A 17,171-nucleotide genomic window follows, 5' to 3' on the forward strand; every position below is an offset into this window, starting at 1 on the left:
GCTCTAAACCTTTTCTGGTCTGTTTTGTTTATTTCACCATGCCTTTTGCCAGTTTGGTGTCTGTGTTGGGTAATGACTTGGGTTCAAGATGCTAATCATTCATTTTTAAGGTTAACACTGTTTCTTCAATTTGTGTTAATAAAGATTCCTTCAAAATGACCATATATCCTCAATTCTTAAAAATTTAGTTTTGCCCTGGCCAGTGCAGCTCAGTAGGTTGGAGAATTGTTCCATGCACCAAAAGGTTGCAAGTTTGATTCCTGGCCAGGGCACATACCCAAGTGGTGGGTTTGATCCCTGGTCAGGGTGTGTAGGGGAAGCCACTGATCCATGTTTCTCTCTAGCATAGGTATTTCTTTGTCTCACTTTCTCTCTCCCTCTCCTTTCCTCTTTCTCTAAAAAAACTAAAATAAAATCAATAAAAACATGTCCTCAGGTGAGGATTAAAACATATTCCTGCTTTATAAAAAATTTAGTTTTAAATATTTAGTGTTATTTAAGAACATGAGGGCCAAACTATGTTTTACAGAATGTGCTTTCAGTACCTGTGACATACACTTTCACATTCTTCATGAAACATATTTTCTCCTCATTTTACTCTTTAGTCATCACCTGTTAATATGGTCTCAGCAAATACAGAATGTTCAAATAAAGGCTAGGCAGCAATCCTAGTGAAAAAACACTAATAGTTCTTTCTTAAAAATGTTTTTACACTTTGCCACTAGATAGCAGCATCAGCTTCTCAATCACAATGAACATTTTCTTTAATAATTGAAAGCATTATTAAGACAGGAGGCTTAAAAAATAGCTTTCAAAGTCTAATTATTAATTTTTGAGGGAAAAATCATACACAAGTTTTGTGTGCTTGGGCCACTCATTTACATATATTCATGCCATAGGAAAGAACTGCTTCTTTCATCAGGATTTTTAAAGTGCATGGCACATAAAAATTTAAAGTTTCTGATATAATCTAACATTCTTACCTTTCAAATTGTAAAACTAATGTATAAAGGGCAAGGAATGATTTTTCTGTGATATGTAACAGAATTTATTATTGTACACCTGTTCTAGAAATACATAGCTCAGAGATCTTTACTCCATCCAACATTCTTATAAGTACTTCTATTATCATAATGATAATAAATAAAAAGACTTTCATAATGATAATAAATAAAAAGGCTCTGTAACATTAGCTGTAAATATGTTTCCTAGTGTTCTTTGCTACTTTAATAATAAATAAAATTATTACAATTTCTATATTTTTCATTTTTAAAAATGTGTCTTTATTGTTTAAAGTGTTATAGGTGTCTCCCTTTTTCCCCCACATTGATCCCCTCCACCCCACTTGCATGCTCCCCTCCCAGGTCGTCAGGCCACTATTGTCTGTGTCCATGGGTTATTCATATATGCATATAAATTCGTTGGTTAATCTCTCCCCTCTTCCTCTCCCACCTTCTCTCTGAGATTCATCAGTTTGTTTCATGCTTCTATGTATCTATTTTGTTCATCAGTTTATTTTGTTCATTAGATTCCACATATAAGTGAGATCATGTGATACTTGTCTTTCTCTGACTGGCTTATTTTGCTTGGCATAATACTCTCCAGGTTCTAGTTAAACCATGCCTGATACTTTAGATGCCTGAGTTCCTCCCCTGCATCAGCACCTGACTTTATGTATAAGGGTGACTAATATGGACTACTGCAGAATCCAGAGAGAACTGAGTGCCCTCTCCTCCCCATCCAAGAGGGATTACTTAATTAAATTGAATGCACATTTTGAACAGCTATATTCACTAAACCACATGTTCATTTCTTTCCTTACTCCCTTTTGGGATAAGTCAGAGCAATCGAAACAGAGAAATGATCAAAGCTATAAAATATTTTTACAGCAACAAAACCTCAAATGTCTAGATTTAAAACTTTCACTGTGTTTTAGACAAAAATAGATAAAAAGAATTCCACAGACCCTACAGGAAATTTTTCAATTGTAAGGTTAATAAAATGATCTTTAAGTGTGAAGGTAATCATAACTCGCTACCAAAATATGGGAAAAATAAAAAAACTCCCAGTCTTCTTAACAATATTAATAATAAGGAATAAATAACTAAAGTACAGCATCTAAAGAGTTTTCAGGGGTGAAATAAATGACTACAGTTAATAATATTGTATTACATATTTTAAAGTGGCTGAGTAAATCTTAAAAGTCCTTATCACAAGAAAAAATATTTTTTAATTATACATAAGGATAGATGTTAATCAGACTTATAGTGGTAATCATTTTGCTATATATACAAATATGGAATAATTATGTTGTACACCTGAAACTAATATAATGTTATATGTCCATTATACCTCAATAAAAGGTTCTTTCATATTGAATCAACAGAAAGTTATAGAAACTTAAGCTTTTATAGAAAAAATTGCTTTAAATTAATACAGCATATATCTTTGTGAATAAATGTTTCCAAATTTTCAGGTAGAAACCCAAAATAGGATTTTTTTTAATGAACCTCCATACTGTTCTCCATAGTGGTTGTACCAATTTACTTTCATACCAGGACTGAATGAGAGGTTTCTCCACAACCTTTCTTACACTTGTTATTACTACTTGTCTAGTTGATAATAGCCATTCTGACAGGTGGTATCTCATCGAAGTTTTAATGAGCATTTCCTTAATAGCTAGTGAAGTTGAACATCTTATATACCTGTTGGCCATTTGTGTGTCTTCTTGCAAGAAATGTCTATTCACATCCTTTGCCTCCATTTCTTTTGCTCATCCTCACCCAAGGATATTTTTTTCCACTGATTTTTAGAGAGAGTGAAATGGAGGGAGGGAGGTGGAGAGTTAGAGAGAGTGAGAGAAATGTAGATGTGAGAGAGTCACATTGATTGGTTGCCTCTTGCACACACCCTGACTAGAGCCAGGGATGGAACCTGCAACCAAGGTATATGTCATTGATGGGGAATTAAACCTGCAATCCTTCCATCCTTGGGCCGATGTTTAACTACTGAGAAACACAGGCCTGGACACCCTGCCCATTTTTCTTTCTTTTTTAAAAAAATATATTTTATTGATTTTTTTACAGAGAGGAAGGTTGTGGGATAGAGAGATAGAAACATCAATGAGAGAGAAACATCGATCAGCTGCATCTTGCACACCCCCTACTGGGGATGTGCCTGCAACCAAGGTACATGCCCTTGACCAGAATCGAACCTGGGGCCCTTCAGTCCGCAGGCCAATGCTCTATCCACTGAGTCAAACCAGTCAGGACACCCTGCCCATTTTTCATTGGACAGTTTGTTTCTTTGGTGTTAAGTTGTATGAGTTCTTTATGTATATTTGTCAGAGCTATTGTTTGCAAATAATTTTCTCCAATTTAGTTTGTTGCCTTTTTGTATTGTTGGTGGTTTCTTTTGCTGTGCAGAAGCTTTTTGATTTGATATAGCCCCATTTATTTATTTTTGCATTTATTTTCTTTACCTTTGGGGTCAAATTCATAAAATCCCCTCTAGACCAAGGTCCATAAGTGTAGTACCTATGTTTTCTTTTATGTAATTTATTGTTTCAGGTATTATATTTAATTCTTTGATCCATTTTGAGTTAATTTTTGTATTTGGAAACTAATAGTAGTCTAGCTTCATTCTTTTGCATGTGGCTTTCCATTTTTCCCAGCACCATTTATTGAAGAGGCTTTCTTTTCTCCATTGTTTTTGTCTCCTTTGTTGAAAATTATTTGTCCATATACATACATGCGGGCTTATTTTTAGGCTCTCAGTGGCTAAGACATGGAAACAACCAAAGTGCCCTTTGATAGATAATTGGATAAAGAAGATTTGGTACATATATATACAATGGAATACTACTCAACCATAAGAAAAGATAAAATATTGTCATTTGTGACAACATGGATAGATCTTGAGAATCCCATGCTAAGCAAAATAAGTCAGACAGAAAAAGTTAAGAACCATATGATTTCACTCATACGTGGGATATAAAACTGAAAGCAACAAATGAACTAATACGAAAAACAAAAACTCACAGATGTAGACAATAGTCTGGTGGTTATCAGAGGGAAAAGGGTGGGGAGTAGTAGTAAAAGGGGATCAAATATATGGTGACGGAAGGCACTTTGATTTTGGATGGTGAGCACACCATCCAATATACAGATGATGTATCATAGAATTGTACACTTGAAATCTATATAATATTATTAACCAATACCACCCCAATTAATTTAATAAAAAAGATTACATCAACATGTTAAGAAATTAAAAAGAAAACAAAACGAACCAACAAGACCTTTAGAGTAAGGAATTGTATTTCATGCTGAAAGACTTGTATTTGTTTGTTTTTTTCTTACCCAGGTTAGAACCAAAATTCAAATTTCCATATTGACTCTGTTTTGACTCAGAGGTGAAGCATATTTCTTGGAAATAAAAAATGTATTTTCTTTTTCCATAGGCTAACAGTTCAGATGTAATAGCTAAATTCTAAGAACAAATTAATACATTATCAGAAGTTTTTCTTTTCCAGTTCTAGCTTACAATAGTTAAACTCTTTACATATTTTGGACAAAAACTTGAAAAATTATTTCTTTGGCAACATGTAGTAAGTGGTACATCTGAGGAAAGTCCATTTTCTTCATTCTTAGCACTTGTTTCCAAGACATTAATGCAGAAGAGAGAGGGGTACGACCCTCTCTGTGCTTTAACTTGCAAAGGATTCCATAGAGTTTCCTTGCTTAACCCATAACTAGAGGTAGTAGAGTTATATTTAGTTAGAAACAAACTTTAAATGATCAGAAAACAGATCTCATTGGACTTACTTAGGATATGAAGCAAAACTTTAATTGCATTTTCCCTTAGTGGCCTCATTCCCAAGATATGGCATGCTTTGGGAACAGAGCATTTTCAATAACAATAAGACAGAAAGAAATGATGCAACTTTTCAAGGAACTTTTAGCTAACCAATGAAGGCTAAATGTATTTTATAGTGAAGTCATCCATATTTTCTTTTTGGAAGAAGAGAAAGAATAAAATCAAATGAGCATTGAAAATTCTGCCCCTTCCCATATTAAGGGAAGGGATGAAACCTGAGAAAATTGGCTCATTTTTACTTTAGTTCTGCTTGTCATCTTGAAAGAAGAGGGAGGGAACCTATTAGAATGTAAGTTGAGATCTTCTAAATCATCTTCTTTTCTTCATTCTACTTGATTTTTTAACAAGTTCAAAAGAGCATAAATTATTTTAAGTAAATTTAAAAATAAATTACATATTTGGTTCATGGCCAGGATCAGCATGATCCTCATCTTTGTTAGATGTTGAGCAAGACCTAAGATGAGAGCATTTATGTAGAGAAAAATTTAAGTTCTGAAACCAGATCAAACTAAGTATGAAATTAGACATATATTTTAGCAACAGGGTAAGGGGAAAATATAGGTCTGAATTTACTCCATCCCTGTCTAAAACAAAAGGGTAATTTCTTTGCTAAAGGAAGACTAACATAGGATGTGTTGATATTATCCCAGTGCTCTGAACATGAGAGTCAATTGTGTCCCCAACTCTGTGGTTTGACCTGTATGGAGAACTGTCTTCTATTCTAAGCACCAAATAAAAAAAGAGAAACTAAAATTTGCATAGCGGGGTAGAAGGCTTGGGCAGGTGTAGAAAGCAAGCTTGATAGAAAAGAGTTGAGGAGCTTCAGGCAACTGTCAAGTGGAAGACTGAGATATAGAGCATGACTGATCCTGGAGGAGCTAATAGACTCTTGAAGAGGTTGAAGCAAGAGGTGAATGTGATGAGTAAACAGTTTGACTGGCCATTTCATCTTTCTCTTTAATTCCCCCAATGCCAACGATATAATGTAAACTGTATTTTTTGGCTTCAGAGGAGGTGTTGCTGGTTAAATAATAAATTTCAAACTGGAAAACTGAAGGAAAAGTGTCTAGTATAAGTCTAATGTTGAACTCTGATGTTCCTGGGATCATATATTTTTTAAAAAGTAAAGTATAAGTAGCTTTATGAGCACATGTACATTTATTCTCTTATTCTATGTGGGTGAGGATTTTCAGCGATCAAAAACAATAATAGTTTTAACTACGTTGAATGAATGAAGCATTCAAGAGATTAGCTGACTTATTCAAGGTTACCCTTATAGTAGGTGACATAAGAATCTAGGGAGATACAGAAATGGGAGAATGTAGGCTCTTTTCCAAATTTCTTCCCTGTACTGTTGCCTTAAAGGTGATAGCTAAATTCAGCACTTTCTATGATCTCATGGCCACTGGCTGGAAACTCAACACCAGAAATAGGAAACCAGGATGTCTTATCCTGTATTCATATTGGAATGAGTTTTGGATACTTTTTAAATGAAAGGAATTGTAAAGACATAAACATTTTAGTGTGAGAAAGGGAAGAGCACAGACCATTTTGACAGGCATTTCAAAGCCCAGCTCTGCCAGTCACTAGCATTATGAATGTGGATTGAGCTTCAATTTTCCTCTTATATAAGATGAGATAATGACATTTAGCTTGCAGATTTATTAAAAAGAGTATGTAAGGTAAAAATACTAACAATTATTGTGCACTTCTTTAGATGCTCAGTAAAACTGTTAACTGCTTTGGATGTGTTGTCTCATTTAATCCTCACAACCATTTACAAGGTTGGTTTACTATTATTATTCTTGCTTCACCGAAGAAAAATAACTCTCCTGGGATGAAAGGAAGTGGATGCCAGAGCAGTTGGATAAAATGCATTTAAACTTAGGTTAAAATAACAAAATGCAAAGAAAATGGCCTAAATATGAGTGGCTGCTCATTCCTTCTCCAGTTTGCCTCACTTCCACTCTCCTGTATCAGTTCACCAGGTGTGTGGCCATATGGTAAATTCGTTGATGTTCACTAAAGTGGGCATTAATAGATATCTATTCAGAAACCATCTAGGCTCAGTTTGTCAACTGAGAGGATCTTGAACAAGCTGCTCTTATTTATAAGCTTTTATTTTTTCTCCATTGTATTGATGACTTCTACAGAGTCTTAAATACTATAGCTGCAGGGCTGACCTTTGGCTCTGGTCTATATTTCATTTTGCATCCCCAGCAGCAGCATGTAACTAACTCATGTTACTCCTAACACTCTTTCAGTTTCTGGGTCTTATTTTTGAAGACAGGTTTACCAAATCTGCTGTGACTTCTCTGCTCTTCTAACCACAACCATTCAATGGCCAATGAAAACTACACAAGGATCACCGAGTTCATTTTTACAGGTTTGAATTACAACCCCCAATTGCAGGTCTTTCTCTTCCTGCTCTTTCTGAGTTTCTACATCATCAACCTAACAGGAAACTTGGGTATGATTATTCTGATACGGATCGATAACCGCCTTCACACACCTATGTACTTTTTCCTCAGCCACTTGTCCTTTGTGGACATCTGCTTCTCCTCAGTCGTGAGCCCTAAGATGCTCACTGACTTCTTTGTGAAGAAGAAAGTCATCTCTTTCTTGGGGTGTGCTTTGCAGCAGTGGTTCTTTGGGTTCTTTGTGGCAGCAGAGTGTCTTCTCTTGGCGTCCATGGCCTATGACCGCTATTTAGCCATCTGCAACCCACTATTGTACTCAGTTGCCATGTCTCAGAGACTCTGTATCCAGCTGGTGGTTGGTCCCTATGTCATCGGGTTTATGAACACCATGACTCATACAACAAACACATTTCGTCTCCCATTTTGTGGTCCCAATATCATCAATCATTTCTTCTGTGATGTGTCCCCCCTGCTTTCCCTTGCATGTGCGGATACTGAGCTCACTAAGTTGGTAGTTTTCATCGTGGCTGGAGCTGTGGGAGTCTTCAGTGGTCTGACTATCGTGGTCTCCTACATTTACATCCTCACTGCCATCCTGAAGATCCACTCTGCCGATGGGAGGAGCAAAGCCTTTTCCACCTGCTCTTCTCACCTGACAGCCGTCTCCATCCTGTATGGTACTCTTTTCTTTATCTATGTACGACCTAGTGCAAGTTTCTCCTTGGGTCTCAATAAAGTGGTGTCCGTGTTTTACACAGCAGTGATCCCCATGTTAAACCCACTTATCTATAGCTTGAGGAACAAGGAGGTCAAAGATGCCATCCACAGGACTGTCGCTAAGAGGAAGACTTGTTGGGCCCAAAATCTTATCTAGAAAGGCAATTAGGGGAGGATTCTAAATGGACAGACTAATTGTGTGGATATCCAAGATTATAGCCACTTGCAAGTGTTTCTTTGTTCATCTCTCCAATCATTCATTCATTTAGTCAATTAGTGTAGATTCATTAAGTCCTATATGTGATCTTTTCTATGCAATATTCCAATATTATAGTTCAAACTCACAGTCCATTTAATTTTGCTTCTCAGTCTGATTATTTCCCAAAAAGCTTTATTTAATTTCAGTTATTAATTTTTTTTATCATTCTGCTAATGTTTTCTCTTCCTGCTGACTCCATGGTAACTGGAATTTTAAAATGCAGTACTTTAGGTTTTACACTCACATCTAGCTTCCTTCAATAGGAATCTGAAGAAAAAAGAAGAAAAGAAATGAGATCTCATGTTTAACCTCATCAGTGGAATAAAATCCTTGGCTGTAAACACCAGTTTTAGGGGTGACCTTAGGACAAAGAACTATATACATCTCAGGGACTGAAAACCAATCTGTGTTCCATTCTGACAGATGGGGTGGTCCACACAGCCTCTTTAAGTAATGAAGAGACTTGTGCTCATTCTAATGCAGTTTATACCTGAAAAAGCTTCTTATAGAAAAGGTAAACCTTATCTTTTCTTAGAATTCAACTTTTCTGGTAGATGCTCAGAGGATTACCTAAACTTCTCTATATGGGGCTTGGTTGTGTGTGTGATAGTGCCTTCTAAACACTGTTAATAAATAAGTTCATTACTCAGTCAGTACAGAAAAATATGGTTGTATTTAGACTCTTTATCCAGATCGCCCTGTTCCTAGTAAGGCCAGTAGATTTGTAGCATCACAGGCAGTATATACATGCCACTCAACTTGATGGTTATGACTCCTGGGCAATGTGTGTGATAGGCAGCCTTGATCTGAGCTCCTCTTAGAGACCCAGGAATGCTACCTAATTTATATTATCTTTCTGGATTTATCCTTATCTCTTGATGTTGACATAAAGACATGAAAAAGGGATAGTTTCACTGAGGAAACAGGTCAGCTTTTCTAGATGACATTATAATGTCATAGCTAAATTGTTATAGAAATTTTCTCAGAATTTTAAGGAACTCTTAGGTCTGCCTTTTCCCACAAAATAAGTTTAGCAAACCTGATTAAGAAGCTTTCTCTAAAAGTCACAGCCTATCACTATTTAGATTCAGAAATAATTTTTCTAAATCTTTGAGCACTTTCTATATACAAAGTATTGTGAGCTATTTTCTATTGGTTTTCATATAAGGCACAATCTCTGAAAATTGACATCAATCAGTGAGTACTCACACAATCATAGCATGCTTTCTACCTATAGGGGCCTTAAAGACCAGTTTATCCTAACCAAATGACTGGCTCATCATTGAAGCTTGGGGTGGTCGTGGGAGGGGAAATGTTTTATCATCTTATGTACTGTAAAGCCCAAAATATGACTTGCCATCAATATATTTATGGAAGGTCCATTTAAACTTCAGGAACCTTGTTTTAGAGTGGGTTTCCTAGATGGAATAAAATTTATTCCAGAATAGTTATTGGAAATATCAGAAAAGCAAAATGATCCCAGCTGGCATGGCTCAGAGGTTGAGCATCTACCTATGAACCAGGAGGTCATGGTTCAATTCATGTTCAGGACACATCCGTGGGTTGTGGGTTCAATCCCCAGTGTGGGGCATGCAGGAGGCAACCGATCAATGATTCTGTCTCATCACTGATGTTTCTATCTCTCTCTCTCCCTCTCCCTTTCTCTATGAAATCAATAAAAAAGAAAGAAATGCAAAATGATATAACAAAAAGAAACAAAATTTAGAATTGGAAGACCTCATACATTTATATATTCAACAAATAATTATCAAATATGTTCTGTGTGCCAGGCACTGAGCTTGGTGTTGTAAACAACAGTGAAGAAAATGAACAGCATTCCTGTATGCAAAGAGTTGACAGGATAGCATATCTAAGAGGTACTTCTGTTTATTACCCTTTGGGTGTATCAGTCAAGTCCATATGAGATAAATGGAAGTAATGATAGTATCCACTGTATCATAGGACTACTGTGAAGATTAAATTAGAAGATGAAGATGGAATCACTTAATATACTTCATAAATGTATATTTTCTGATTCCTAATAAAAACTATTAATTGAAAATAACAACACTTTGGAACCAGGATTTTATCCTAAGTGTGACAGATTCCTCCATACAGGTTCATTTGCAGGATCTTAGATGCAACAATGGGAGGGAGAGTGGAGGCAGCATGGTATAGCCACTTGAATTCTAATCCTAGACCCATCACTGTAATTTTGTGATTTTTAGGGTTGTCTTTTAATCCCAACTATAAACTAACAATAACAGTGTCTAATTTACTGAGGATTTGTAACCAGTTGCTTGAAGGAGCTGAAGTTCACAGGGTTTAAGTAGGAGGAATTTTCATTATTTTTTTATCATTGCCCTTTCAAAATGCTGGCTGATGTGTCATCTCAAACCTCCTGATCACTCACTCACATCACAGATAGATCTAATAGTTTTTTCTTTCACTTGGAAGTAAGAAACAAATGCTTTCCATTTCCCACTATTAAAAGTCAAGTTCAGACCAGATCAAGATGGCAGAGCAGGTCAATGCTTTGCTCTTCTCTTCCCATTACCATAAAAATTGCAAATAAAGTGTAGAACGACCATCAGTAAGTCTAGCTGAAAAGAATTGCTATAACTAAGAATTAAAGAAGAAGCCACATTGAGACTGTGAAGATATTAGTCAAAAAATTGGATTACATCCATGAAATTTAAAATAAGTCAAGTCCATGATGATGTCAACTTCACAACACTTTCCAAATTAAAACATCCTTCCTCCCCCATCTCAGGTTCTAGAGTGGTGATAAAAAGAGGCAGATCTGAATCTCTATTATTGCTGCCCATCCCTTCCACTCTGCTGGGATGGAAAGAAGAGGGGAAAGAGAGCAGAAAAACACTGGCTGGGATTGTTGGGATCTGGTGTCAACATCTTTTAATGACAGAGGCATGATTACTGACTCTTTCTCTTGGGGATTGTCCTAAGGAAATAATTCAAAATGCAAGGTGGGATGGTGTTGGCACCTTTATCCAGGGATGTGTTTTTCAATGTGTATATACAAAACCCAAGTAACCCCTGGTTTCATTAACTAGTAGGTACAATTGGCATTCTCTTTCCTTTAATGCTAAATTATGATGAGCTCAAGTTGTTGATGCAAGATGCAGAGTGTTATGAGTGTCTCTTCCCCATGTATACCCTGAGCAACCCAGGGGGAGAGAAACAGTTTATACTGTTGCTCTCCTGCCTTCTCAGCTGCTATTGGCTGCTTCACCCACAGGTTCCTATTCCCATTACTATAAGTCTTCTCTTATACCTCTCAGTAGTGGCTATTCTTCAAAGATCCCATCATTTTCTCCCAAACCTGACAACAGTCCCACTTTATTTTAAGTCACCCACAGCATATTTGAGGCCAGGCTGCAACTTCTATTGGGACTTTATTAGAGGCTGGAGATAATGAGAGAGATGCGCAATTCTGAGGATAATTTGGAGCTACAACATAGATCCCCCTGAGTCTGTGAGTGGCTTGCTTTGTGGACAACAGCAGGACAGTCCCATCAGGACAAAATGTCCATTCATAGAACATTTGCTTAAGGCTTGGACTTATCATCGGAAAACACCACATGGAAGTCCTCACAGTTATGTCCTGATTGAATTCAGCCAAAATGAGTCATGTTCTTTGTACAGTTTTTTCTCACACACACACACACACACACACACACACACACACACACACACACACAAAAACACACACACACACACACGTGTGTGTGTGTATATATATATATATATATATATATATATATATATGTATTACAAAGAGATAATCAGTAGAGACATACAGGTGCATAACAGGAAAGAAAAGTTCCACAAAATATACTTAGTTTTACTACCTGAAATACCTGTTTATTACTAAAATCCAGCCAAGCACCCATTTGTAAGAATGGTTTTTACATTTTTAAATGGTTAAAATAACTGAAAAGCAGAATGATATTGCATGACCCATGAAAATAATTTGGAGTTCAAATTTCAGTGTCCATAACAAAATTCCTATTGGAATACAGCCATCTTCACATCGGAGTTTTTCCACAGCAATGCTGTAGACAGTATGGACAGGATGACACTTTGTTGTGGGCACTGTCCTTTGTATTGGAGAATGTTTAGTCTCATCCTAGACTCTACTCATTAGATGCCTGTAGCATTCCACCCCAGTCATTACAACAGAACGTATCCAGGTCTTTTCTGTGGTGAAAATATATGTAAGCCAGAACCATAGCTCTATGGCTTGTCCCTGCTGCTTTGGTGGTTCAAGAGCAGAGTTGGGTGGCTGTCAGGGGGACAGTATGCTAGCAAATTCTAAAATATTTACTCTATGGCCCTCTATAAAAAAGTTTGATGACTCTTACTTTATTCTACCATGTGTTTTTTCTTCTTTCCTAACAATGCTGGTCATGATCTACTAAATTGATTTAATTTCCCATTAATAAGATTCCAACTGCTGTTTGAGAAATGCTATTCCAATGCAGCTCCAAAGAGACAGTATATTGAATATTGGATAAGAGCATAAGACTTAGAACTAAATGTGGGTTCATATTTCAACTATATTACTTAAAAGCTGAGTGAACCTGAGCAAGTTACATAACCTCTCTGAGCTTTTGTGACCACATATAGAGAGTGGGAATGATAACAATAGCAGTTACATAATTGTTTGTTATTATTATTGGTGTTTTTATTAGGGTCCTCAGAGAAACAAAACTGAAAGGATGTGTGTGTGTATATACAATGAAATTTATGTTAAGGAATTGACTCATAAGGAAAAAAATGGCGGCGGTATAAACGGACGTGTCCTGTGCCTTGTCCTGGAGCAGATAAGGGTGAGCAGCTGAAACGGGTAACATGCAGCCCGAATAGGCAGAGGATTTTCAGCTGAGAGACTGTCTGCAGCTAGGAAAGACCGAGAACCCCCCAGGAAAAAAAGGACGGTTGGAGACTGCGGCTGAAGCCTCTCCTGGTGCGCCAGCTAAGCAGCGGAGACTGCGCCATCTTGGGTGGTTGTTGCCGGCATCCAGAGACCAGCTACTAACCTGGAAACAAGGGATTCAAGCAGCGTGACTGCCTGAACTCAGAGGAGCACTGCTTCTTCTCATGGAAAGGTTGGACATCCCCTAAAGGTGCGGTTTGCAGTTCGGGTTGGAGGGAGGACCGAGCTCGCGCGCGCGCGCGGGGCTGAATCTGCGCCCCACAGAGTCTGCAGCCGTTGGGACCAGCGTGACCCGCGAGTGGGGAAGGGGCCCCACAGGGCTGCTGGCAGAAGGGAAAGCGAAAAATGAGCCCATATCTGGACTGGATGTAAAGGAGCAGCCTTGGACTTTGCCAATCTGCTGGCTGCTTGGTGCCAGGGGCGAGTGGGCGCGCGGAGACTGCGCACGGAGACTGTGCGCAGACCTGGAAGGTGGAGGCTTGCGAATTCGCACAACTATCAGGCTCTTGTTACAGTTCCCCTTAGATCCGTGCATTTGATTATTAAACCCAGTGCATGGGATTCCCCAGTTGGGGTCATTCGCAGAGCCTGTAGGGGAAAGTTCTTTTTGGGGAGCCTGGGAAACAGCGGGCAGTGGCAAGGAACCAGCTCTGGGCAGTGGTCTTTCCCCGAATCGGTTCCGAATACCATAGAGGAAAAAAAACAAAACAAAAAAAACAAACCCTACTGATAGAGAGGACCTATAGCCTCGGAGGTCAATCCAGACACACTGCCACCCAGAGGCAGAGCCACGAACTGTCTCTTCTACGATCACAAATAAAGGCAGTCTGGTAAACAAATACAAGCCGCCTTAAAATCAGGTCTGTGGTTTACTGCACGGAGGGACAGTGTATCGCAGGGAAGTTCAACACTCCCCTGAATGCCTGGCAGGACTGAGGTGTGCCAAAAAGAAGAGTGGAAGATCTGAAGCACCTTCACTTCCGAATATTTTTATATATATATATATATATTTTTAATTCTTTTTTCAGCATTTCATTAAGAACCTATTTTATTTTTTTCATCACTTGATTTTACCTTTTTAATTACTACATTTTTTTAACCAGTATTATTGCTATCCTTTTACCATTTTTTCAAGTGTCATTTTATTTTTTATTATTATTATTTTTTTTCTTTATTTTATTTTGGGATTAGTGTTATACACACTATTTTCATCGTTCCTTTAGCATCATTTCTCTCTAGCTCACATTTACCCTTAAGCCAAAACTCTCTTCCTCACTTTTCCTCTTTTGTTGTCCTGTTTCTCTTACCCTATTCCTGCTTTGGATTTTACCTATTTCTTCTTTCTACCCACTGTCTAAATTTCACCCTACTTATATATCTAATTTCCAATCCCTCGCTCTCCCCATACAAATAGCCTCTTCCCCACCTCTATTTCATTCTCTTACTTTTTTTTTTTTTTTTTTTGTCTTTTTGTTTTTTTCTTCTCTCCCTTTTCCCAATCTCATTTCGGCACTCCTTTTTGTTTTTTATTTTTCTCTTTAATATTTTTCTCTTTTTCTTCTTTATCCCCTAATTCTCTTCGCTCGGGGGGGTCACCTTTATTTGGGGTTATTAATATCGTGAATGCATTTAGTTTGTTGCCTTGTACGTTGTGCCTTGTTGTGTTGTATTTTGTGCCTTTGAATCAGCGCAGCAGAGAGAGAATTACATAACCAAACACCTTGAGAAGAGAAATCATGGTGAAACAAAGAACCAACCCAAATATGAAAGAAAAACAGGCATCATCAGAAAAGGAAGTAAACGAAATGGAGGCAATGGAGGCAAGCAACCTGTCAGAGAAAGAATTCAGAGTAATGGCCATAAGGTGGATGAAAATAATGGAAGAGCAATTCAACAATATGTGTAGGAACCAAGAGGAAATGAAGAAGAACCAAGAGGAAATGAAGAGAAACCAAGAAGAAATGAAAAACAACATCACTGCCATAAAGAACTCACTAGAAAGCATCAATAGTAGACTAGAAGAAGCAGAAGACCGCATCAGCGAGCTAGAAGACAAGGTAGAAAAAAATACCCAAACAGAACAGCTTCTAGAAAAAAAAATTAAAAAGCAGGAGGAGAGCCTAAGAGAACTATGGGACAATGCTAAACGAAACAACATCCGAATAATAGGGGTGCCAGAAGGAGAGGAAACTGAGCAAGGAATAGAAAACCTGTTTGAAAAAATAGTAACAGAAAATTTCCCTGATATAGGGAGGAAAAAACTCACACAAATCCAAGAAGCTCACAGAGTCCCAAACAAAATGAACCCGAAAAGACTGACACCAAGGCACATAATAATTAAATTGGCAAACACCAACGACAAAGCAAGAATCTTAAAAGCAGCCAGAGAGAGACAGAAAGTTACCTACAAAGGATCCCCCATCAGACTAGTGACCGATTTCTCAACAGAAACACATCAGGCAAGAAGGGAATGGAATGAAATATACAAAGTCATGCAAAGGAAGGGTCTGAATCCAAGAATACTATACCCAGCGAGGCTATCAATCAAAATTGAGGGTCAAATCAGGAGCTTCACAGACAAAAACGGTCTACGGGAGTTTATTACAACCAAACCAGCAATGCAAGAAATGCTACAGGGTCTGCTGTAAATAGAAAAAACAGGAAACAAAGAAGGAACGCAGCGGTAAAGAACAAAAATGGCGACTAACAAGTTTCTATCAATAATAACTTTAAATGTAAATGGATTAAATTCCCCAGTCAAAAGGCATAGGGTAAATGAGTGGATAAGAAAACATGACCCATATATCTGCTGTCTACAGGAAACCCACCTCAGAAAAAAAGACGCACACAGACTGATGGTGAAGGGATGGAAAAAGGTTTTTCAGGCCAATGGAAGTGAAAAAAAAGCCGGGGTAGCAATACTTATATCTGACAAATTAGATCTCAAAGTGAAGGACATAAAAAGAGATCAAGAAGGCCACTTCATAATACTAAAGGGAGCAGCCCAACAAGAAGAAATAACTCTGGTAAATATATATGCACCCAATATAGGAGCACCCAAATACGTAAGAAATCTTCTGGAGAAGATCAAGGGAGAGATTGACAGCAATACAATCATAGTAGGGGATCTTAACACCCCATTATCTTCACTGGACAAATCCTCTAAACAGAAACTCAGCAAAGAAACATCAATCCTAAATGACTCACTAGATCAGATGGAATTAATTGACATCTTCAGAACATTTCACCCCAAAGCCACAGAATATACATTCTCCTCGGGTGCACATTTGTCATCTTCAAAGATAGACCATATATTGGGTCACAGACAAAGTCTCTTCAAATTCAAGAAAATTGAAATCATATCAAGTATCTTCTCAGACCACAAAGGCATAAAACTGGAAATCAACTACAACAAAAACAATCCAAAAAAATCAAACACATGGAGACTAAATAGCATGCTATTAAACAACGACTGGGTCACCAGTGAGATCAAAGAAGAAATAAAAAACATCATGGCAACAAATGACAATGAAAACACAACAATCCAAAACCTATGGGACACAGCAAAAGCAGTCTTGAGAGGGAAGTTCATAGCTCTACAAGCCTACTGCAAGAAACAAGAAACAATGAGAATAAATGACCTAACTCTACAACTCGAAGAATTAGAAAGAGAGCAACAAAAAAAGCCCACTGTAAGCAGAAGGAAGGAAATAACAAAGATCAGAGCGGAGATAAACAACATAGAGACCAAAAAAACAATACAAAAGATCAACAAAACCAAGAGCTGGTTCTTTGAAAGGATAAACAAGATTGATACACCTCTAGCCAGGCTCACCAAGAAACAAAGAGAGAGGACCCAAATAAACAAAATCAGAAATGAAAGAGGAGAAATAACAACAGAACCCATAGAAATACAAAGGATTGTTAGAAAATACTA

General features: G+C 37.5%; 1 protein-coding gene across 1 annotated transcript; it reads left to right on the forward strand.

Annotated features, from left to right (window-relative positions):
* The first annotated feature begins 7,218 nt into the window (after positions 1-7,218).
* LOC118665459 (olfactory receptor 1009-like) lies at positions 7,219-8,172 on the forward strand. Its single transcript, XM_036326909.1, has one exon. The coding sequence runs from the start codon at positions 7,219-7,221 to the stop codon at positions 8,170-8,172; it is 954 nt and encodes a 317-aa protein (XP_036182802.1).
* The last annotated feature ends 8,999 nt before the right edge of the window (positions 8,173-17,171 follow it).

This window comes from Myotis myotis, unplaced genomic scaffold (genome assembly GCF_014108235.1).
Source record: "Myotis myotis isolate mMyoMyo1 unplaced genomic scaffold, mMyoMyo1.p scaffold_m19_p_10, whole genome shotgun sequence".
Classification (NCBI taxonomy): domain Eukaryota; kingdom Metazoa; phylum Chordata; class Mammalia; order Chiroptera; family Vespertilionidae; genus Myotis; species Myotis myotis.

Coding starts and splice junctions, on each gene's coding strand:
- LOC118665459 (XM_036326909.1), top strand. CDS start 7,219: ATGGCCAATGAAAACTACACAAGGATCACCGAGTTCATTTTTACAGGT.